We start from the raw sequence: 24,832 nt of genomic DNA, 5'->3' as shown, positions 1-24,832 counted from the left end.
CTGGCCTCTGCCCCCCAGTTCTTACATTTCCAATTACATTTTTAATTTTTCATAGATAAAATGTGGATTTTCAGTTCCAAATGCACCACTCACCCGCTGAAAAATCACGTTGCTCCTCATGCAGACTTTCCACACGACCTTGAGGCACAGGAGTGGGTCTGAGTCAGAGCTGTTTCTGTTGGGAAGATGAGAAAGTGTGATGGTCACATTGGCCTGGTGACAGTCAGTTTGTCTCACCTCGTGTTTCAGTCACAAATTAATCCCTTATTAAAGCATTTGATCCAAAGAAACCCATTTATTTCAGGATCCAGGTGTTTATTCCTTCAGGGCTGGGCAGTGCAGTGTAAAAGCAGCATGGCAAAGTCCAATATGGAACTCAGGCAACTTAATTATCTTAAAACAATGACCATTTATTCACAGTGAAATAAATTATTTCTTGATAATATGACTGACTTTTCAGTGAGGTTTCCTTTGGTGTTTTCACAGAAATAACTTTAAAAAAGGGTTAATTGTAAAAACACAGTGTGATTTTACAGATGCTTATGAAAGAAAGGCATTCCTCCTTCTTCTGTCCTTCTGTGCCTTGTCCCCAGTCCCTCTCCAGCTCTCCTGGAGCCCCTCTGGGCTCTGCAAGGGCTCTGAGCTCTCCCTGGAGCCATCTCCTCTCCAGGTGAGCACCCCCAGCTCTCCCAGCCTGGCTCCAGCCCTGGAGCAGCTCCATGGATTCCTCTGGGCTCTCTCCAGCAGCTCCAGGTGCTGCTGCCGAGTCCCCAGGGGTGGGGCAGCTCTGCAGGTGGGGTCCCACCTGGGCACAGGGGCATAGAGGGAGAATGATAAGGGATTTAAGCTGAATGTTGTAAAACAAGTAAAATGACTGGAAATTTAAAAAAAAAATTAAATTAAAAAAACTCAAAACCTCTGCTAGTAAGAAGGCACCAGGAAGGCAGTGTGAGGATTAGGATTAGGAAGTAGTTACTTGAAAGGAATCTGGGAGAAATCTGGTTGAGGAAGGTAGCAGAAAACCTAAGACACTTTTTGTTTCATTTAAAGATTTTATGTAGAAACTGTTTGGGATTTGAATGGGGCTTGGAGATATTTTGGTCAGCTGTCATAAAGCCGCTCATTGTGAGCAGGAAATGAAACTGCCATCTTGTTTCAAAGGCACACTGCAACACAATGAGAGCAGTTCCCAAAATACTTCCCTGTGCCAGAGAGCAGCCTTGGAGCTCAGGAAGCACCTGGTCTGTGCTTTGGGAGGCAGGTGGGGCAGCCACGCTGTTTCCAGAAGCATGCAGCGTTCCTGCTTTAGGATTCCTGGAGAAAAGCATCCCAAACAGATCCTTCACAGGGTTTTGTTTGCTTGAGGGCTTTGTTTGTAGCAGCTCCACTGGGAGAATTGAAGAAGCAGGGAAAAGTTACTTTTTTCCTCATTGGTGTTTTTTCGGCTGTTACTCATAACCACACAATGTTTAAATTAATTACTGGAATGGATGTGTTTCCCTTGAAAAACTCGTGGATTATTCTTAAAATTGAATGTGTCTGCACAGGTTTTGTCCTGTTAAAGTTACTGAAAATGTGGAGAGCTCAGAGCTCTTGCAGGAGACAGTCTAAAGGGGCTCCAGGAGAGCTGGAGAGGGACTGGGAACAAGGGGTGGAGGGACAGGACACAGGGAATGGCTTCCTGAAGGGCAGGGATAGATGGGATGCTGGGAATTAGGAATTGTTCCCTGGCATGGTGGGCAGGCCCTGGCACAGGGTGCCCAGAGCAGCTGTGGCTGCCCCTGCATCCCTGGCAGGTTGGACAGAGCTTGGAGCAGCCTGGGACAGTGGAAGGTGTCCCTGCCATGGCAGGGGTGGGGTGAGATGATTTTAAGGTCTCTCTTCCCCCAGCCCATCCTGTGATTCTCTGACTCATCTTCTGTCGTCAGTGGCAGGACAAAACATTTTCTGAGTGGCTTCACTAATGAAAGCAGCAGAAGAATTATAACAAGGAGATGAGGCCCAAAATAGCACAAGGCCAATAAGTGTGAGATGGGAAATGTCACGCTGAATGTGAAGTTTAATTAAATCCCAGAAAACGTTATGGGAAAATGGTAAAATGGTTTCTAATCTACAGCTGTCTTGCCGAGAGGGAGGCAATCCTGGGAAGAGTTTTCATAGATCTTTGAGTGTTTCATAGGGCCCAGCTGTCAACTTTTGAGGGGTTCTTTATTCTTTCAGCTTCCAAAGCTCTGCTCTGTTTGGAGACAGTGCAGGTGTTTTGGGATGGCTGGAAGTGTGGAGCTGCTCATTGCCTGTGTGGACAAGAGCTGCTTGAGCTCTGGTTTTTGCACAGTCTTTAGAAAACTTCCTTGCCTTGAAATCCCTTCCTGCAGCTGAAAATTCCTATTTAGTTTTTACAAATTGCTAAGGAGATAATGGATTGTAAAGCTGGCCCAGAAACTCAGTCATGCAAAGAGGAGGAGTGTGAATGCTCCAGTGTGATTTGTCTCCCTACCTGCAGGTTTGATCCCCAAAAATAAAATTCCCATCTGTTCAAATTGTCATCTCCGCTTAAAAAGCTTTGCAGCCAGGCTAGGCGCCCTTGGTGTAGAGGGAAGCAAATATTCCCTACCAGTGGCTTCCTTAAATCCCTAATTCCTGATGGCTGACTTGTGGAATGGTGTCATCCAGCTGAAGGAGGATATTATTTTATAATGTTTCACAAATTATCAAAGCCCTGAGATAATTGCTTGTAGGATTGGAATGCTATTTAAAGGAATTAATCTCTCCCTGGTATTCCCAGTGTTGCTCGTGGATGATGGGAAGAACCTTTTCCATGCACTTTCCTTGTGGCACCAACTTTGTCCAGGGCATCCAGCAGCACTTTCCAGCACCTCCTTCTATGAGGACCTTCTTAAAAATCCTCATGGATTTATAAAACTTTGGGAAAGTTTCAGTGCTTGGGTTCATGGCTCTCATCTCACATAAAAGTCATGAGGAGCTGAAAATGATTCAAAATGAACAAGAAAAAAAAATTGTTAGGAGGAATCATAACAATATTCTGGGATTTGGATGCCTGAATTTTCTTGAATAAGCTTCTTTTGACTGGAGTGTTAAACCAGGTACATGGAGATAGTTAAAAATCGGGTTTCTAGTTCAGACTCAAGGGTATTAGAAATCAAAATGTTAAACTGCTCCTATTAATATAATTGTACAGTGTTTACTATGCTAGATTTATATATATGGTTTATAATAATTTAACAGATGAGAATCCAATTTACTAAAAGATAATTTTCAAAAATACAGAATTCCAATTAAAAAGTGCATAAAAATAAAACAGCAAATCTGAGAAATATCTATTTTCCTACATAAAATGTTCACAGATATTTGTGGCTCTGTGTATACCCAAATAATTCAGCATTTTTTGATAGTTGATCCACTCCTTTCAGGCTTTGCTCTTCTCACTGGGCAGTTCATCCATTGTATTCAGTGTCAGTTCATCCAGCTGGATTATTGCAGTGTATTTTTATGCTATTCATATGTGACTTCAGGTCCACATCCCTGGATTCTCTGTCTCAACATTCCCACTGAGAACAGACCCTTCTCTCTGGCTGGGTCTGGGAGCCCCATTTCTAATTTAAAAGGGGATATTGGAGCATTCAGTGAATTAACTTTGCTGAAAGGCTCAATTTATTTAATAGCAAAGACTGAGCACTGAAGACAGCCTTGTATCAAAGAAATCCCAGCCCTGCCAGATCCTTGGGATGTCTCTTCCTGTGGGATTTCAGTCTCCTGCTCTGCTCTGCCCACACAGAGTCGGGAGGGCCTCTGAGCAGTGGCACTGTGAAATTAAGGAGTTTTTAAAAAGGTTTGAGTATTAATCCTACAGGGCTGAAATAAGTTGGAAAAGGAGCTTAACTTTAATGCAGTTATGTTCAACAAATACTGTCAGGAGACCAAAGTATTTTTAGGTATTCCCAATCAGGCCACACTTCAGAAGTGATTTAATTAAAAGATTTAACAGCACAAGATCCCATTTTTGTTCATTTTTCTGTTGATTTTTGTTACCCATCACTGTCCTGTCAAACAGTAGAAGAATAGAAAATCCTCTCGGCTTCTGGAGAAAATGGCACAACTGGTGATTCCATCAATCTTTATTCAGGAATATTGCTTGGAATACTGCTTGGAAAGGGGATTCTGTGCCAGGCTTTGGGATGGGGGTTGGGGGGAATCTGTTTGTGAAAGGGAAAAACCTTCCACAATATTTTTAATTATGGATTTCAGGCTCAAATTATCTTTGTCCTCACCCACTGGTGCTTACAAGGCGTGCAGGCATAAATTGTTAGTGTGATTCCCCTGGAGATAACTGAGAATGGACTTCTAAAAGTAATAAAGCATAATTGGCACCCAGAATTCCCAAGTGGGGTTTGGGAACCCCGGATCAATCTTCCTGCTGCACTGCAGCTGCCATACCTTTGGCATTACCCCCACCATGCTTTTTCCTTTATTGTGGGAGATAATTGCTGTCATCGTTCTGTGATTCCATAATTATTGCAAATAATCACAGTGCTGTGACTCTGGGCCATTTTCCTTATAAGAACACATTTGTGTAGATTACAAAAATTCTTAGAAATAGTTTTGTTGGATTTGGTCCTTGCATTTCAGTGTGACTGGCAGAGTGATCCTTTTGTAGGGTGCCTGTTCAGGAACGTGGGGTTCCCTGTGTGAGATACACTCTGCTCTTCTTATATTGCTTAATTGTCTCATATGTTAGCATAAAATTTAATTGAATTTGTAATTTGAGTTGGAAAATGCCTGAATATTCTGAATATCCCAATAAGACCATTCGTGCTGTGGGTGAGACAGAACACTGTTACATTTGCAGGACTACATCAAGCTGCAGGTGGAATCTCTTTGGCATGATAAGAACCTGAAATGCTTTGGAATATATTAAATTATTGACATTTGTAATACTGGGACATTTCCATCCCCGAACCTACTCTGTGAGCAGCTTTTGAATAGCCTGGTCACTGAATACAGGTGACTGGAAACCTAAGTAGAGAAAACAGATGGAAATGATATATCCAAGGAGTAGTTGGGAACAACAGCCTGTGCTGGGGTAGAAAAGGTTTTGTTGAGGAGATTTATCTGAAGAAGTAAATGAAAATGATAATACAGAGATTGAATCAACAGAATTAAAACCTAAACCCAGAAAAATAGGTGGTTAAAAAACTGCAAGGGTGCAAAAGAGTAAACACAAGCTCACAAGCTCCTGAGGAATGTTTATGCTCAGTATCTGATTCTTCTTTTTTTTTTTTTTTTTTTTTAACTCCTTTTTAGTGCATTTTATCTCCAGGGGAATATTTTTAAGGAAATGCTTGTTTCTTAATTTTTAAAGAACATATTAAGAAAATAGTTTTAAGAAAATATCTTAAGGAAAATATTTATTAAGAAACATTGGGATTTGTTGTGAAATGCATTTTCATGTGCACATCTGTGTCAGTTTAAGGTTTCTCTCCCTTAGCTTGTGTTGTTGTAATATAGAAAAGATTTGGATTTATCCAAGCTTATGTCTGAGTCAGGGATGGTTCTCTTGTAGCACAAAAGTTCATATGGAGACCTCCTGGTAAATCTGGATGGAATTCTGTAAGGAAGAATTTCCGGAGGTGGTTCTCTGTGTGAGATTTGGTTTTGTAGGAGGTAAATATAATCAGCTCTGGCCTGTTCTTGAACAAAGTGCATTTCTTTAACTTACCTTCCAAATCATGTTGAAATATCAAAATATTTGTTGAGCTGAGCAGCAAAATAATTTATTTTTGGGAAAGAAGAACTAAAAATTCCAGACAGAGCACACACCCCACTGCTGTTGCTCAGACATTTTGTGACGATGACGATGGTCTTGTGGTCAGCAGAAGAATCCCTGAAGAGCAGAAATGGTGTCAAAGTGCTGAAGGATTTAAATGCACATTTTTCCACATGAAGGAAGCCAATTATTACTGGCATGAGCAGTGTAGAGCACTCTGTACTCTGCAGATGCAAAAATACCATCATGGTGACAGCTCTGCCACAAAGTCATTTTCCAAATGTTGGATTTGAGCCAGAACATTTTTTTTTTCTCCCCAAGAATGAGGAAGCACAAAAGCAAAGATGCAGTTTATTAAAAATTCGTCCTGTCAAAAATGGAATTCCCCTGGGATTTATTCCAGAGTTGTGCATGAAAAAGCAGACTCGGTCCAGGAAGTTTTGGGAGATGCTTTTTGGGGAATGTATTTCTAGATATTCCTAGAGTCTGTTTTTATTTTCCAGGGTTTTTTAAGCCTTGCATGGTAGAATTTGAAGATCTGTTTTTCCATACTTATGGCAGTCTCACATCAGGGTGTTCTCACTGATTTCAGTGAAATTGTCCTTTAACCCTGGAGTGTTAATTTAGTGCCATCTCCACCAGGTAACTCTCACTGTTGTCAGCCTTGTGGCAATTAAAGGAATTATAAAGGGCATTTCCTTCCATGCCTGTGTTCACCTACCAGACCCTCATCCTAAAATGTGACAAGTACAGGGCACTGCCATGAGATGGTGGAGGAAAATCTTGTTATTATCAATAATTTTGCTTATTCTTGTTTTAAAGGGATGTCTTTCCAGCGTTGGGGGAGGGTGGCAGGCATCTCTTGGTGGCTGTTCCATATTTTTGTGTGCTCAGAGGAGACTGCAGCGGCCCAGCAACAAAGGTTTTGTCAGTAAAAACAAAGACCCTGGTGAAATTGTAAAGGAACAAAATGATGTGCAGAACAATCATCAAGTGACTAATGAGAGCAAACAAAGAACTTGCAAACAAGCCCCAAACTCCTGACAGCAGAAAACACAAAGCTCTGGGGTAAGGGAAAGTGCAGAGTGTGTTCATGGGCACCCAGCTGAAAGGAACTTGGGGCTCTTGTGGTCTTCCAGTGTCCATTGTTCCCCTGTTTGCCGTGGTGAGAACTCCTGCAGGGTGTGGGAGAAGAGGAAACTCCGAGTTCCATCAAACCTTGTTGATTTAAAGAGGCACTTTTTATTCCTGTCATTATATTCTCTTCCTACCTCTTGGTCTGTTGGTTTTATTCTCAGTTTTTCATGTGTCCCTGCTCTTCAGCTGGAATATCTTGTGCTTCCTTGTTGAGAGCTGGTTTGAACAAATGCACTCCTGGATAGCACATGGTCGTGCAGGATGGGGATTTTGGGAAAACAAAAAGAAACAGGAGAAATTAATTAGCCTGACAGCAACAGTTGTGTCAGTCAACTGATTGTCAGCAACAGCTGACAGTCCTGTGTCACAGGACAGTGACGCAGTTATAAAAATTCCTTAAAATTGCTTTCTGTGGAAGTTCAAGAAGTTGCAGAAGCCAGAGAGGATCTTTTTGTGAGGACTCTTAAACCTTTCTTCACTTGGACCTGCTGGCATCCTTGGGCCTGCTGTAACAGGTCCGTGTCTTTCCTGTGCTAAAGACTCTGGATCTGGATGCAGTGCTCCAGGCACTGGATTTCAGCTATTTTCAGGCAGAACTAGGTAGTGATACTTCCAAGAGTGAGTTGCATCTGGACCTCACTAAAGCAGACTCATCAATCCAGCCTTTGCATGTGTAAGATTATCCTGAGACATAGATAATTTTACAGCTTTAGATTAGCCCTGCATTGCTTTGGATGCAATTTCTGTTAACCTGAAATCCTGATTTGACAGAGCTAAACCTTGGGTGCCCTCCCTGCAGGCTGAGGAAGTCCAGCACTCACTCTTGATCCAGGGAAGAGAGTTGGGGTTTGCCCTCAGCTTTCCTTAGCAGCTTTCTCTACTTGCACAACTCAGCAGAAAATCAGGATTTTTCCCCAAGAGGGAGCCTGCAAAGGGCAGGCTGGGCAGCAGCTTCTTGTCATTTGGAAGTCAGGCTGCAGCCCTGAAATCCTGATGGGCATGGACAGGGCACAGTTGTTCCTGCAGGATCTCTGGGAATGCTGGAGCCTGATGCCAGCAGCTCCAGTTGCTCCAGGCAGGTTGTTCAGGGATGCTGCTGGAGCTTTGAGCTGGGCTTTGTTGGGAATTCAGGCATAGATGTTGTGTTTTGTTGACAAACACAGCCCTGATTTATTTCTACATTGTGGGGGTCTTGATGGAGAGGAAGGGATTTCAGCAGAGACAAATGCTGCAGGGGTGGAAGAGTTAAAAAGGAAAAATAAGCAGCTTTTCTTGTGTATTAGGAGAACTTGATGCCAGGAATCAGCATTTTTAAAGGAAAATGACTGTGGAATGGAGCTGTTACCCAGAAAAGATGAGTTTTTTCTGACCTTCCTTCCTCCTTCCCCTCACGTCCTTGGGAAGTGCTGTTCCATTTCACGGCTCTGAATAGTGCTGAGTGTGGCAAATCCAGCTGATCCAGCCTCTTGACTTTGTTCTGAGTTTCAGATGAGTTTTTTAAATGTTTTATCCTTCACTGTCAGATAAAAGGAGATTTGTTGCTCTGTTTGGGCTAAAATACAGAGACTTCTCATCCTAGATAAGATTGAAGTTGATGCCTTAATTCGAAGAATACCTGTTGACCAATTATTATTGTCTGTACCCCAACATTTCCTTTTAATATTCATTTTATTTTTTCTGACATACAAAAATTAAAACCCTCAGTGGAGTCTCATTTACCAGAATTATTCAGCTGAAAATTCCCAGACTGTGCCATCCATGAGATCACACTATTTATTTCGTGGATTGGAGGCAGGAGTTTCAAGCACAAGCAGTCAAAAAGCTTCACTCAGCGTGTTTGCTCTGCAATTCAGATTGTTGGGCTTTAAATTTTAAGTAAGAAAAAGTTTAGAGTAATATTACAGAAAATAAAGGATAAGAACTCAAGTCCCTGTTCTTAATGAATTCCAAGTGGTTTTCAAAGCAAAGCAGATCAGGGATAAATAAAACAGGGGATTTAATGCAAATGAGAGCAGGGTGGTAAAATAATTTGCTTTTCATTTTTCATATAAATATAGTCACATACAAAATTATTTCAATATAAATATAAAATAGAGAGTGGAATCTATGACACAGATCTCCCTTTTGATTTGGGGGCTTGACTTCTGAACAGGAAAATAACTCACATTACTGGGATGCAGTCCCATTGCCTCCACAGAGAAGTTACCATTCCACAGACACAATGATTTTTGTTCAGTTCATTTCTGTCCCTTACCTTTCTGTTTTCAGGCAGGGGAGGGTCAGCTCTAATTCTGTGCTGTTCCCTCCACCCATGTAAGGAAATTCCTTGCCTTCCACATCAGTTCTATTGTTTCCAGCCCAGCGATGGCAACTCAGGGAACCTTTGCCAAGGATTTCAGTGGCAAAATCAGCCTTCAAAAACTGTTGGGTGGCATCAGCTCAGAGAAAGATGGATGTTTTCAAGTGAAAACTTAATCTCACAGAGCCATAGGATGGTTTGAGTAGAAAGGAACCTTAAAGATAATCACATTCCACCCCTAGTTTAAGGATGATGGTTCTTGTCACAAGCGTAGGGTTGAGGGAATTTAAAATGCATAAAAACATAAATGTGTGTTTGCAAATATCAAATTGTTTCTAGGCAGTGCTGATTCAGATGAGACTGGTGTGAAACCCACATGGGTTAGTCAGTGAAACCCACGTGGCTTTACAAATGTGCCTTTAATTGAGGGTTTTTAACCTAGCACTGGTTTTGGTGCCTGGTGGTTAAATGAGAGATTTAGTTTGAACACCTGAATTTAAAATGTAAAATTATTACCCAGAGCTTCAGCACAGATTTTAGGAGTTTCTGTGCAAGACAAACATGAACAGAATACCAGGAATATTTAATAAATAAATGGGATAACAGCACCACTCACCTTGGTGGCTTCACACAACTCTGGTCTCCGTTGTGTTGGGCAGAGAGTTTCCATTTTTAATTTCTGTTTGCTTTTAAAATAAAAAATACAGAGTAGTTCAACTTGTTCTCTGTCTTCTCCAAGATATTGCAGTGGTAATTTTTAAGTGGAGTGTGGCTGAGACCTGTTAGTGTTTCAGTGGGGAGACCTCGAAGTCAGTCACACAAATGAAGATGAAAATTGTCCACAGGGTCTGTTCTACATTGTATGTTATTTTAAATGAGTAACAACCTCCCAAAGGCAACCAAATGTCCTAATAATAGCTAAAATACTTTCATTTACTTATTTGCTTTTGAGGGAATTTTCATAGAATGTAGAATGATTAAAGCTAAATTTCCAAAATGTTTTGTATCATCTCTTCAAACAAAAAAAAAAAACTCCTGAAAATGATGATCTGAACTGGGACTGAAGTTTTGTTTCTGGGAAAAAAACTCAAATTACACATGAAACTTGGATGTTGAAATCAGAACAGTGTTCTTGTATTCCCTCTGTATATAATTTTATGGGTTTGAGTTACTATATAGAGTTTCTTCTAAAATAGGCTTTAGTTTGGTTGTGTATCCATTGCATTTATTAACAACTTCAACTCTTCTCTGCCCTAATTCCAGCCTTTAGCTTCTCAGGTTTGGACACAGGGGGAAGTAGTTTTGTACCTTTACTATGACAATTCTTCTGTAAAGAAATTATTTCAGAAAAAAACAGTGACTTTTTCTATCCTTGGAAATTGTAATTTTGTGCTACTTAACTTTGTATTATCTTGGGTTTGATGCCAGATTTGTTTTTTTTTTTTTTAAAAACCTTGATTTCCTTTTGAAGTTGACAAAAAGACAGGTTTTTCAGTGTGATTGTAATACAGTAAGTGATTTAGTGCTCTCTGGAGAGTCAGAAAGAGAACAAAAGCCATTGTAGAGGAATAATGGGTGTTGGGTTTTTTGATTTTTTTTTTTCAAGTTTCCCCTTCAAGTTGTGTGATGAGAAATTTTGAAAAGACTTTTCCTTTCAAAACCTGTGATGTTCAGTGGTTTGGGTCAGAGCGTTTGTAAGTGAATGAGATTCAGCTGATAAAACCCCACGTGAATGTTAATTTATATCCTACAGTTCAGCAAGTCAAGTCTTTTGTTTTAATATGAACACATCCAGCTCGATGTAACAATTACCATTTTATAGAAGGGCTAAATCCATTCTTATTGCAAGTGTGGAGCCAGCCATCTCTCTGATGCTATGGCTGATGGGATGTCACCTTTTCTGTGCTTTTTAGCCTGTGCTGGAGCTGCTTTCTCAGCCCTGCCTGTGTGATATTGCAGTGACTTTCAGAACTTCAGTTCTGGCTGCTCTCATCGGTATTTAAGAACTTCATCATATTGAAACTGCTTTTAATTAATGAAAGGAGCCAGGCTGTAATGCAGTTCTCACATGCTGACAGACCTGTGTGCTCCCTAATGTTTTGCCACACTTTGCTCTGATGTCCTTTCTTAAATTTCTTTATTTTTTTATATCACACTGTAGGGTTTGCTGGCATCTCAGCAGAACTGTGGTCATTGCAGGAGGAGGGGGGAAATAATGAAGTTAATATTTCTCCCTTTTTTTTTTTTTTTAACTATTCCTCGAACTGCAGGCTGCAGCTGGACATGAATTAATCCTCAGTGCTGTGTGGATGATAATTGGAGGGAATAAGCACGTGTGGGGCTGGGCTGTGTGTGCCTGATGTGTCTGTGTGAGCTAATTGTGGGGGCACTATTTACGGTCAGTGAAGAGGAATAGGCCCTTGGCATCCTGCCTTTCAGCTGACCTATTTTAGCCATCTATCTTGGAGAGGGATCAATCACAGCACACAAGTACCAGCTTCTCTCCACTGGCTCTGCAGAGCACCCAGAGTGTCAAAACCCAACGCAGAGCTCAGCATTTAGCACTTAAATGTAATGACACAAGCCCTTCGTATGGGGTTTGACACAAACATTTGGGTTTGATATGGAGCTGTGAAATTCTCTTTTATGGAATTGTGAATGAAAATGAAAATAATCACAGCTGCTTTACAAACTGAGCACTTAGAATTGCTTTGCCAAATTAAAATTATTACTTTACATTTCTTAGCAGAGTTGCACTCCAGCCCTGGTGTTTGAGCTGAAAAGCTTTAGGAACAGATAAAAGTTGTCAGTTCTGTTTTGGGGGAGTTTCAGGCTTCCTGTGGTCCCCCAGGGAGAGCACAGGCGGTCTTGGCAGTTTCACCCATCATTTGTATTCTCTGTGAGCACAGGCCTGAGCTGCTGTTGGGGCTGCCCATACTGGATGTGAAATGAGTGCCCTTGGATGGGGTGGTGACTCTGGCACTCGCGTGGCACCCAGGGCTCATCCCTTCAGGGCTAAAAGCACAGGGAATGTTCAAATCCTGTGAATCCCAGCAAAGCTGTGCCCACAGCAGCACAAGCAAGAACTGGACCTGTTTCTGGGTATGGCTGCCTGCTTTCTCTAGATTTGCTGCTGGGAATTTCCTGATGTTTTCCTCACTTGGCTCCAAGCTGGTATTACATAACTCTTGAAATAAGAATTTTTTAAAATTCTATGTAGCAGAGCATTTGGTGGAGCTGACCCCAGCCCAGCCTGAATGAACCCCTGAGTGAACCAGCTACAGTGTGGGGGCTTGGAAGGAATTCCCAGTTTGCCACTGGTTTGCCATAATGGTTTCCTGATGGCCTCAGAACTACTAAGTTTGAGGTGTAAGGCTGGAGGAAACAATCTGCCTCTGCTAAAAATTCCTTTGCACTTGGGACGTGGAGGATGAAGAAAATAGTGTAGTGTGAAGTGGATTTGGGATATCAGAGTTTGGATGTGAGAATTCCAGTCCCACCATGTCGCTATTGGACACGAACTGGGTACACAGAAGGTTGGTAAGTTTAAAAGAGAAAAAGAGCAAATTTTATTTCTGACTTCACAATATATAGAATTCTAAAAGTGACAGTGGATTGGAGAATGAAATTGCTACTTCTCCAACCACACTGGTCAAACCAACAGTCCATCAATTCTCTCTACCCACAAAGAAGAATGCAAACCAATCATTATTTACATGAACAGTGTGTGAGAACTCCAGTAGAAATATGAAAACATCAGAAGGCATAGAAAACTCTTAAAAGAACTTTAAAACTTTCAGAAGAACTATAAAAGGAAACTTAACACTTTTGAAAATCAGGGCAACACCATCATTTGATGATCTCCTCAAAGCATCCCTCACTGAAGGTGGTTGTGTGCTGCTGGGAAGACTTTGCAGAAGGAAGATCTCCTCTGTTCTTCCGAACTTCTGATGGATTTCTTAAAACCATGCACTGGTTTGGGTTGGAAGGGACCTAAAAGCTCATCCATTTCCACCCCTGTAATGGGCAGGGACACCTTCCACTATCCCAGGTTGCTCTGAGCTCTGTCCGGCACTTCCAGGGTTTGTCTGATTTATTGTGTCTGTTCACCGCACCTTAAACGTTGGGCTTGATTTTTCAGGGACAGAAGCTATTCCTTAAGTCTTGCACAATTTCACTCTTTCCTCCCCCCTCAAATTTTCAAAACTATTTAAGTAATCAAATACCATTTTCTAGAGAAGCACATTCTTGAGTTTGTTGAAATGGAGTGTGCAGTTTCCATGAATACACTGTTTAAATGGATATCTGTGAAATACGACCTATTTAAAAATCTATATCACATATATGTAAATACATCCTGAGTTAACTATTTAAATGATATTATCAATCAATTGCAATGTCATATTTAACACAGAACTTGTGTAACCTGCTCTGTGTGATGTGATTTTACAGCTCTGCTCACAACAGAGCTTGGGGGTTGAACTTGGCTGTCATTGCTACGTTTGGGATAAATTTGTGTTACTTATTTGTTATTTCTGTGCACAGAGAGTGAAGTGCAGCTATTGATCAGCTGTTTTTGGTAAGCGAAGAGCTGGGGACAGGTCCCATGAGTTGAGTGTCCTGGCACTACTCCCTGAGGAATACTCTGGTTGGCAGCACCCCGTGGCCTGGCACCTCTGGGTGTGTTCCTTGCCCTCAGTGACACCCCCTGAGCATTGTCCCTTCTGCAGAGCTGCTCTGCCCCGGACACAGCTGGATGGAGATGCCGGGATGTTGTTGCAGTGCTGTGTGCTGCCATCTAATGGGAGCCCAACACTGTCATTCCTCCTGGCAGGAGTGAGGGGTTTTCTATGTCCCTTCCCTCCCAAACCAGTCTGGGGCTGTGATTGTATCAAAATGCAATTTAAGTTCCTTTTCACTTGAACAGTCTTACTCAAGGCTTGTGCTTCTTGCACTTCTCTTTCTGTCCACTCCTCACAGGTATAAATCTGCCAAAAAAAAAAAAAAAAAAAAAAAAAAAAAAAAAAAAGGTGTGAGCATCTTGCAAGTCCCAGGGTGATAAATTGTATACAGAGCTGCTTCCCTTTTTTCCTGATTTTCTTTATTTCTTTCCCTTGTGCAGGCTCTTGATGGAAATATATATGATCACCTTAAGGATTATTTAATGGCATTCAGCAGGACTGAACTAGAGACATGCCAAGCTGTACAAAACACTTTCCAGTTTTTACTGGAGACTTCCAGCAGGGTAAGTTTGAACTGAATGATGCTTTGTAACTGAATCATTGCAGCATGGACAAATCCCCAGGCCCTGAGATTTGCTTCCAAAATCATGACAAAACCGAAAGGTTGTTATTTTTGGTTACTCCTGAGTGGTGTTAAGTTAAAAGGCACCAGGCAGTTTTCTTGGGGAGAATTTTTCCTCCAGCACCCAGATTGCCTTCCCTTGAGTGCATTTGCATCCAGAGGTGCTGCGTTCTCCTCACCCTGCACGTTTGGGAGGGGAAATTGCAGCTGAGGGTTCTGCAGGGTGTAATCTGGAGCAAAGCCTGAGGAAACTGCTTGAATCATTCCTTAATAATTGTCTGTCAACTTAAAATCCAAGCTATTACGCTGTTTTCTCCCTGGAATTAAGAGTGGCAAACACAGCAAACAAATTAGAGCCCTGTCATAGACGTGGTTTGTTTGCTTTGTCGAACAGCCAGACTGAGAGAGGCGTGATCGCTTCCAGGGTAATTTTGATACTTAAATAATTCATCTGCTGGGCTAAAAGAAGGAAAAAAAAATTGCCATTGAGCTCAGAAAAAGCTGCTTTGGTGCAGTCATAATATTTCTTTCTACATTTGCCTTACCCACCCACCCAGAAACAGAGCTCATTCACAGAGAGATCTGGAGCAAAAGTGTATTTAACACATTACTTATTTACCTCCAAGCAAGTGATCTCACACCTTCAGAGATCTGAAGTGAGGGCATGAAAAATGGGCTTCACCCTCAGCTTTGAATTTACTTGGCACCAACTGTAAAAATAATCAAAACACCATTTTCTCTTCAGTTGTAGAAGGACTTTCAATAATTTACCTTGGGGTGTATTATTCAGGTCTGCTTCAAATACCTTCCCCAGAAATGCTGGCTTGGAATCTTTCAGCTAAACAGGCTTCAGTATAATGTCTGCATAATTAATTTTTCACTGTTGTATCAGATCCTTTGTGTTCAGAATACTTAGAGAGCTGCCTGGTTGGGACTTTGATCCAATTCTAAACTCTCATATCCAAACATTTCCTTGGATCAGGAATCCTTTCCTCAGATATCTGTGTGTGCTGAGGTTGGGGTGGTTCAGAGAGCTGCAGGTCTGGCTGATTTTGCACAACCACAGAGTCAGGCTGTGTGTGTGAGTTGTGTTTGTGCTTTACTCCGTGGGCACAGTGCCTGGAGAAGGGACAGAAGTGTAAATCCAGCTGGCAGGTCTGAACAAGGCTTTTACAACTGGTTTCTACAACTCCATTTGCTTCTCTCCTTGTGCTTCAGGAATGTGGGGAAGAAAAATTTGTATTGTTTTGCTGCTGAAGATATGTGCCTTGCTCTGAATATATTGACTGATGGATTTTTCCACAAGCTTTGCTTATCCTTTCTTTCCATAACAGGTTGCAGTAATCAGCCCCCCCCCAAAAAAAAAAAAGAACCCAGAAAAAACCATTTTCTCTCCACCAAAACCCATCCATGTCTTTCAAAAGCAGCTTGAGTTGTTAAACATGTAATAAATTTGTTAGCAAGTTAGAATAAACCTGTCATCAAAGCAAAGGTTTTAAATATTTATTGGGGGTTTTGAATGCTTCATCTGTTCTTTGTTAGTTTGCAGTACAAGCTTGTCAGGCTCTGCTTGGAAGAGACACTCTAGGTCATTGGGAGGAATATTTTTGCTCTTCCATCTGAGCTACATTTCTGTTTGGAGGATGGAATTAAATTGTATTTGCTTTAGGAGGACACAAGTTGCTTCCCACAGGTGCCAGGGATGGCTCCTTGGATGGGCAGGGCTGGCTGACACCTCATGTGATGCAGGTTGAGGGAAACAGCTAAAAACCAGATTTTGTGTATAAAATGCAGGTTTTTCATAATTTTTTCATCATTGGTTGGAGCTTTGGAGATGTTATTACTCCAGGGCCGGGGTGGCCATTGTCATTCCTCTGACACTGGAATGGGAACGCTGACCCCAAAGGGGGCAGGGATGGATGGGATTTTGGGAAGGAATTGTTCCCTGTGAGGTGGGCAGACCCTGGCACAGAGTTCCCAGAGCAGCTGTGGCTGCCTCTGGATCCCTGGAAGTGCCCAAGGCCAGGCTGGATGGGCTTGGAGCACCCAACCCACTGGGATAGTGGAAGGGACTTTGTCCCTGCCCATGGCAGGGGGTGGAATGGGATGATTTTTAGGTCCCTTCGCACCCAAACCAGTATGGGGCTGTGATTGTATCAAAATGCAATTTAAGTTCTTTTCACTTGAACAGTCTTCAAGTCTTTGAGACTTGTACTTCTTGCACTTCTCTTTTGGAAAAAAAAAAATCTGATTTTCTTTGGAACATTTTCTGAAATTCCATTTGCTGTTTTGAGTAACATTTCCGTCAGGTTTCTGGTAAAGAGGGCAAATAATTTCCTTTATCTCATCTCTGACTGTGCCTTAGTTCTGAATATGGGATATATTTAATGTTTAATTTCAGGTATGCTGTTACCTGTCAGTTGACATTGACTTCAGAAAGAAACTGTGTAAGAACATTGATTTAATTACTGAATAACAGGAAGTCTATTTGGAAAACTTGCAGCTTAATCCCAAGGATACAGTGTTGCTTTGGAGTATTTTTATTCTCTTTTTATCAATTGTCCAATATTTTGTGCAAATGCAGGATTTCATATGCTGAGCTTCCACATCCTCCCAGACCTCCTGTTCTGATAACAGTTGTTTTCATTTTTAACCATTTATTGTGGGTTTGAGGGGAAATTTCCTAGGAGTGCTGCTGGAAAAATGAGTTTTCTGCATTGAACTGAATTGCTTGGGAGTCAGATTTCTGTGGGGAAAGCACATAAAAATATCTGTGAAGGTTTTCACATCATCAGTAACTTCATTTTGGGTTTTTTTTTCCTAATTGAAGTTAAAATAGCTCCACATATTTGGCATGGCCCAGGGTTGTGTGCTATGGTCAGTGTTCACATGGATCTAAAGAACCATTCAATGGAATAGCTGCTTAAATTAAATTATTTTGATGCCAGATCAGTGCTGAGCATCCTCTGAAGCTGCAGATGTTTCCTTCTTTAGTATTTTCTGTATTTCTATTTCTGGGAATTCATGATGCAAATCCCTGTCTGTTTTCCCCCTATTTGAGTGTGTTTATGTTCAACTGCTCAAATTGGAGCAGTAATTATGTACTTTTCTGGTTTAGATGAGTGTATTATTGGCCCTGGAGGACTATTTACTTTCTTTAACTGGAGATTAAATTTTTACAGTTCAGTATTTCAGCAACACAAGCATCAACATTTTGCTGCATTATAGAACAAGTTTTATTTCCCATTGTCCACGCAGCACAGAGTTCTTGGTCATGCACAGTGCTGCTATTTCTGGATAAATACCATCTTTATTATCTCCTTTGTACATGTAAACCCCCAGTTTGGTAATAAATTGATATAATTTTGATGCATTTCCATCAATTGAGGCAGTGAATGCTCTCTAAGAGTTCTTCAACCAGTGATCCTATTTTTTCATCTTGCAATCACTGGGTATTTCTTTGTAAATCTGTGTAAATTGTGATATAAGAGGTTTGTTTAGGGATCTGTGTCATGCTGCCTGAAACGTATCATTAAGCAAATTTGGGAGCTGAAGGAGTTTTGCTTCAGCAAAATGAAAGCTTGGAGAGTTTTCTCTGAAAGCAATTTAATAAAGAGAGATGAAGTTTGTAGCTGATTTTGGATGCATTATTCCAAATAAGTCTTCTCATCTCCCACAATTAATAATTTCTGCCAAATTAAGACTTCTCATCTCAAGAAAGAGCAGTGCACAGGAAATTACCCACAAGAGGAGGGAAAAATATTTATGGCAGTGACACCACAGGGTGTCTATTCAATAGCTGGTGGTTTTTCCCTCATTTTGTAGGTAAATGGCAGGGGGAATTTAGGTCCTCGTCACCCCCTGTGTGTCCTGTCAGTACCTCTGAACAACCCAGGTCCTCAGTTCCCTGCTGGTGCACCCAGGCTTCTGCTGCAGGTTGAATCTTAGTTGGAAACTGTGCTGGTTTTGCTCTCCAGCTGTTTTTCAGTTCACTAAACAAGGAGTCTAAATAAACCTTTTTTTCTCCTCAGGTGGTGCGGGATTACAATCTCCAGCTGTTCTTACAGGAGAACTCCGTGTTCCACAAACCTCAGCCTTTCCAGTTCCAGCCCAGTGACAGTGACACTGTAAGAGCCCTGTGAATCCCTGCAGTTACTTGGTCTTGCTCTATTTTAAAGCAGATTGTTCTAAATGGGGAAGAGAATCACTGGTATTCCAGTCTGGTTTAACCTCGTGCTCTTATTTTTGGGAAAGAAAGGGAGAGTGGCCTGGTTGTAGGAGGTAGGTGATGGCAAAAAAAGCATCAAGCAGGCTCTACATCATCCACAAAAGAGCAGAATCTTTTTTTGGCTTCCAGATTGTGACTAACAGTCCTCTGTTTCACTGCTTTCAACTTAATTCCTACTAAATTTCCTTGCCTTTTTATCCTGCTGGTGAGGCTCTCATAATTTTCACTAATACTAGGTTACAACTGTGCCAAAAAAAATTGCTCAAGGAATACTTAGAGATACATAGAGAGTTACTAAAAATAATACTGTTAGAACACTGCATTCCAAAATAATATCAAAAAATCTTATCTTGGTTTCTGTGTTGCTTCCAAAGCAATCATTAATGACATTAAAAGTGGGTAAATCAGAGTATGTAAGTGCATTTCCAAACAGCACCTTGATTAAAGTGGATTCTTGATGTCCCATTGACATTACTGATGTTATTTTAAGAAACAGCTGTTTAAAATAAGTTTGTATCTTTAAAGCATATAAACTTTTTCTGACTTGAATTCTTTATTGAACTGACTTGGGCAGTCGTGATCTGCCTTCAAGTGATTCAGATCAAGACCTGCATAAGGGTGATTTTCCCAGGCACCCTGACATCTCTGGCTGGCTCTCCTTTGTATTTCCCTTTTAACAAACTCTGATTTTGATTTTTATTCCAGAAAGAGTCAGTTATTCCCATAAATAAATGTTTGGACAGTGCTCTTGGGTGGGATTGTTGGGGTGTCTGTGCAGGACTGGATAATGCTGATGGGTCCCTTCCAGCTCAGGATATTCTGTGATAACTTTTTGGTTGTTCTTGATAACAGTGAGCAGAATCTTTCTGAGTCTTTGCTCTGCCTCTCTAACCTTTGCTGCTGTGTTCTCATCCCTGTGCGCTCCCTGCATCCAGAGTTTTAATGCAGTTCAGCTGGTGGAGATTGAGCCCTCACCTGTCAGTGCTATGAGAATGACCATAGCAGAGGTATCTGGGGGTGTTTCTGGTCAGCCCTGTGTTATCCCTGTGCATGTGGGATGCTGAATTTACACTCTGGACAGGTGGCAACAGAATGCACAATCTCTATATATATAAAACAGAAAAGGGAGAAAAAAAAAAATTTCACAATGAGACTTCAAGGAGGAAAAAATCAATTTAAGGGTGTTATTCGTGGGGGGTAGCTTCACATTTCTCCTGTGTTCTTGCACAGGGTTTGTAATTGATACTCTAATCTGCTGGGGCATGAATTAAAATTTCCCAGCTCAAGGCAGTGCTGTGTGTATTGGTTGCTGCTCCTGTGTGGGAGGGAAAGGTCTGAGAGCTGCAGGCTCTGAGTGTGCCCTGGTGAAATGCAGCCTCGCTGCTGATTTTATTTGGCTCTTTTTCCAGAGGGCCAGGAGAGCTGGAAGTCGCTCCTAGGAACCTCTGCAGTGTGAGGAGTGCCAGGGTTCTGTGCCATGGCACTTGTGGGGCTCACGGGGTCCGTGTGTGCTGCCGGTGCTGCCTCGCTCCGGGCATTTTTGGGAAGCAATGAATGGGTCCTTCATGTCTCACTTCCTGACTCCTTTGCTTGGCCAGCCCTCTTGGGCTGCAGAATTCCTGCATTTCCTCAGTGCACTGCAGCCTTTTAATCTTCAGCTGCTTAGGCTGTAACCAGCTTTGCCCAAAATAATTCAATTATGCTTCTTTAGGACCCATCTAGCTCAGCTGACAGGATCCTACCTGGGCAATCCCATTTTTAATCAGTAAGTACAAGGGAATGAAGGCTCTTGCTCAGGCTTTTCAATTGGTCAGAAATTGGATGTTTTCTAATTGATGGAGCAACATTTTAATTGCAGGAGAACAATTAACCAAGCATTCTTTTGCCACATGTTCTGTTTCTAGATGTTTTGCAGAGGTTTCTCAGTTGGTTTTTAATTTCTGTGGGTTGTGCATGATAATTTTCACACCAAAGACTGAAAGAAAAAAGTAGAGTCATAAATACATCTCATCACAAGTTTAATATGAACCTTTTCCAAGAACAAGTTGTGGGCTCTCTTTGGGCAGATCCACTGGGACTGGGCTCAAAATTCAGAGTATTTAAATATTACTGGAATGGAGTTGTGAAGGCTGTAGGCAGGAAGAATGCTGTAAACAATATGGATATGGAGCTCTGAATGGAGAGATCTGAATTCTGGTGGAAATTCTACTTTTCCATGGTTCATGCCAAACTTCTGTTTTATTACCAGGATTTCTATGTAATTATTGAGTCAGAGACAGCCCAGTTTGTTTCCAAAATGATCCAAACATGCACAGTCAGAGCCTGCAAAAGGGTCTGTTCCTAAGAAAGGAAGGAATGAAACAATTTTCCATCAACTTCCAGGAGTTTTGATCCCAAAACTCCCAGTTGCTCTAGGCAACTTTTGAGTGCCCACCAAGAGAAAACCACTTCAAAATGTTTTACATCAATCAGGTATTTTCCTTTATCTAAAAAAAAATGGTTTGAGCTGGAATTTAATCAATTGTTCATGTTACTAAATTACCTAGATGATTTCATTGTCTTGGTTCATTTTGATGGACATAAATTCTTAATTTTAAAAAATAAAGTTTTCTGAAAAATCCCTGAAACTAACCACTTACCCTTGAAGAAATGGTTTGTCTTAAAAATACTCAGAAAGAAATGATTGATTATAAGTTCCTAGCAAACTTTAATCCTCTCCAAAAATGAATTCCCAACATGGATTTATAGACAGCAAAGCAGAGAATGGAAAAGAATCTTTTAAAACACCTTTATCCTGCCAAGGAATTCCAGTCAGCACATCTTCCACAGAAGCTGCTGTGATACTCCAATTTAATCATGCCCCATCCTCCCACAAGGAAAGGGATATTGATGAATTCCACAGAAATCCTGTGGAAAGGGCTGCCCTGTGCTCACAGATAAGCCACGAGAACAGGGCAGAAGGGAAAGGAAATTGGGCAGCTTTTCTCAGTTTCCTGCTTGGGAAAGCTGCTTTTTCCTTGATCCCAGGGTTATCACATGAGAAAAGGAGGCAGGTGACACAAAAGTGTCCCTGGAACGGGAGGAGAAGAGTCCTGAAAAGCTGACGTTTCATTTTTGGGGTATTTTTCCTGTTTTTTTATTCACTGTTTCCTCAGCGAACATGAGGACAAGCTGTGTCCCAGCTGATTTCTCCCACAGCTTCTTGACATGAAAATAATCTTATTTTCCCCTCTCTTAATTTGCACAAATACACCTCAGGAAGTTCCGTGGAAAGTTTTGCAGTTTTCCCCTGTGTAACTTGGCTGTTTTATGGGTAGATTGTGAAAATAAAAACAAATTTTCCTTCACTCTCAGAAGAACATCTTGGAATTTCTCAGCATCTTCTGTGGAGGAATTTTATACAAGTTGCATAAAAAGGGCCCATATTTCTATATTTACTGTGGTCTATATATTTAATACCATAACAGACTAGGTTTAAGTACAACTTTCTTGAAGTTAAACCTAAAAAAAAATATTAAAGTTATTTAATTTGATCAGCCTTTTAATACTGGAACAGACTGGTTCTAAGTATAACCTTTTTGAGGCTAAATATATATTACAAATGAGTAATTATTTAATTTTATTCAGTTTTAGGAATTCTTTTTGATGAGAATTACAGCTATTCCGGTAAAGAGATGATCAGTGGGTGTGAGTGGGCAAAGCTCTGCCTTCCTTCTGTGACTTTACCCATCTTGTGCCTGTCTAAAACTGAATTTATTTAATCCCTCTCACCCCATTTGTACTCAAAAGTAGATCAGAGATCTGATATTTATATTTGAGGTTGATAGTGAAGAAAAAGGAAGGTTTAGGGTCTGCTGGGAATTTAATTTAGGTTGAATGTGAGGATTACTTCTGATTTTCTCTTAAGTATAATGAGCTGAAATTGGTTCCCCACCTAATGGATTTATTTTAATTTTCACCACCTAATTTTAATTTAGAGAGCACACAGAATTCTTTGGCTTTTAGCAGTCAGGAAACAAAATTCAAGCAAAACTCTCTGTATTTTCTAACAATTAAAATCAAAGAGCAAAAGTTGCACTTGAAAGAAGTGGCCACTTTAGAACTACAAATTTGTTTATACTGCATTGAAAATAGACACAAAATTAATTTTTCTGGGTCAAACGTCATTTTAAAAGTATCTTTTTTTTTGCCTTTGGTTACCTAATGAGGGCAATTTTTCCATATTTCTAATTCTAATAGATTTTTTGAAAAATTGGCTGGGAATGCAGCTGCTGTGAGGGCTGAGGCAAATGAGGATAATTATGAGGGTGAGAATAGAAGTAAATGAAAAAAAATACTCTGCACTCTAATTTCAAGATTAATTTCAATGAGAACAAAAAAAAAACTTTAAAATAAATAAGATTAAAATTTATTTTAATAAAAGGGTTGTGCTTTTCATCTCTTGTATGCAACAAAATTTCTTAATACAGAAACACCAAGGCCTAGGAATAACAAAGCTTTGTTGATCAGTGATATTTAATAAAAATCAATACTTTTAAGATTCTAGACTTCCAAAACAAAAACAAACTGAAACAAAAAAACCCCAAAACCCAAATCAAAACCCAAAAAACCAAAACAAACAGAACATCCCTGCCCATCCCAGTTCCTTTTCTTCTGCAGCCTCCTCATCAATGTATTAATTTATATAATATTGTCTAGTATTAATTATATATTATAAATTTGTTAGTTTAAAAAGTAGCATGTAGTTGTATAAAGCAGCAATGATAGGTTGATTTGGATTTAGCCTTATTGTAACATATATGTGATAATAATAATAGTGGATTTAAGTATTTTTTTTTTATTCTGAGGGTGGAAAAAAAAATCCCCTTTATGCAAAAAAACCCTGAATTTTTAAAGATGAAGAGTGTCCAGTTTGAAATGTTGGAAATTGAGTGAAATATGAGTCAGCCCCAGCTCACTCTTGGCTTAATTAAAAATAAATTAATTCAGCAATAAGAGACTGAAAGGAGCCCCTAAGTTGGCTCACAGTTTTCTCAGAACTGCTGAGTTTAGCAGTGAGTTGTGTGAAAAATGTCATGTGTGTTCCTTCCTCCTCCCCAGAGCCTTGCTCTGCAGCATTGGCATGGAAACTTCTTGTTTTCACCTCCTTTTAAAAGAAATGCCTGGTTTTTAGCTGTGTTTTCTGTCGGTGCTTTGCATGCAATAAATGTTCCCTGCCTTTTGCCTTGCTGGAAGTGAACATTTTTAGGCTTCAGCCACAAAAATAAGGAACTTTGAGGCTCAAGAGCTGGTTTTTTTTTTGCTTTCAAGACAGCACTGTGCCATCTGCATCCGGATATAACCAGATAAATAAGAATATAGGCTGAATTTGGCCTGTTGGGAAGCAAATCCTGCACCTGCACCAACATTTCAGCCCAAAACGAAGAAGTGACATTTGGCTGCAGCCTGAATGCTTTTGTTAATTTAAGAAGAAGCATTGCTGCCCCTAAGCTCTTTAGCTGCCTGGAGCCATCCAGAACTTTGTGTTTGGTTTACTGATGGAATTTTTAGCACTAAACGCTGTTTTTGTTGTAACCCAAGCCCTGAGGGAACAGCAGAGTGTCCATCTATGTTTAGCTCAGGTTTTTTAGCTCTCCCTTCATTCCTTGGCCACGCAGAGTGGGTTTGGTTTCCCTCTCTTTTTGGAAAAGGTTAAATTGAGGCATTCCAGGCCTGAAAACACTTCAGCTTCATGGAAGAAATCAGGATCAGACCCTTCAGTTCCTCTACCTTCTTCCCTGCAATTTGGACTTTAATGTCCACAGCAGATAAATCTGGTTTAGCTCCTTTCTTCTCACCTATTTTTATGGCAGCTGGGTTTTCATTTTCTTTCTGGTTCCTGTCCAGTCTGTCTTTCCCGGAGGCTACAGAATTAAGGCTTTTCATTGCCACGGTTTTATTTTGTTTTATTTTTAGACCTTTAAGGAAGGTGAGTTCTGCCTGGGTGCAATACTGCTTCATAAATAACTAATAAAAGTCTGATCCTACAAAATTCCATTTTTTTTTTAGTAGACCTTAAAGAGTGACCACAAAGTGCATA

At 40.7% G+C, this 24,832-nt stretch overlaps 1 protein-coding gene across 4 annotated transcripts in view; it reads left to right on the top strand.

The window, feature by feature from the left end:
- The window catches only part of FCHSD2 (FCH and double SH3 domains 2), a 121,235-nt gene that overhangs the window by 74,679 nt on the left and 21,724 nt on the right, over nt 1-24,832 (top strand). For 2 of the 4 annotated variants that reach the window (XM_030264090.4, XM_041713807.2), the window contains exons 9-11: nt 14,344-14,466; nt 18,557-18,652; nt 19,689-19,760. In XM_030264090.4, coding sequence (XP_030119950.3) covers nt 14,344-14,466; nt 18,557-18,652; nt 19,689-19,760 — 291 coding nt within the window. The remainder of the gene's footprint in view (nt 1-14,343; nt 14,467-18,556; nt 18,653-19,688; nt 19,761-24,832) is intronic. The other 2 variants (XM_030264099.4, XM_041713809.2) reach the window with 1 other exon arrangement.

This window comes from Taeniopygia guttata, chromosome 1 (assembly GCF_048771995.1).
Source record: "Taeniopygia guttata chromosome 1, bTaeGut7.mat, whole genome shotgun sequence".
Classification (NCBI taxonomy): Eukaryota; Metazoa; Chordata; class Aves; order Passeriformes; family Estrildidae; genus Taeniopygia; species Taeniopygia guttata.
This window is presented reverse-complemented; position numbering and strand designations above follow the sequence as displayed.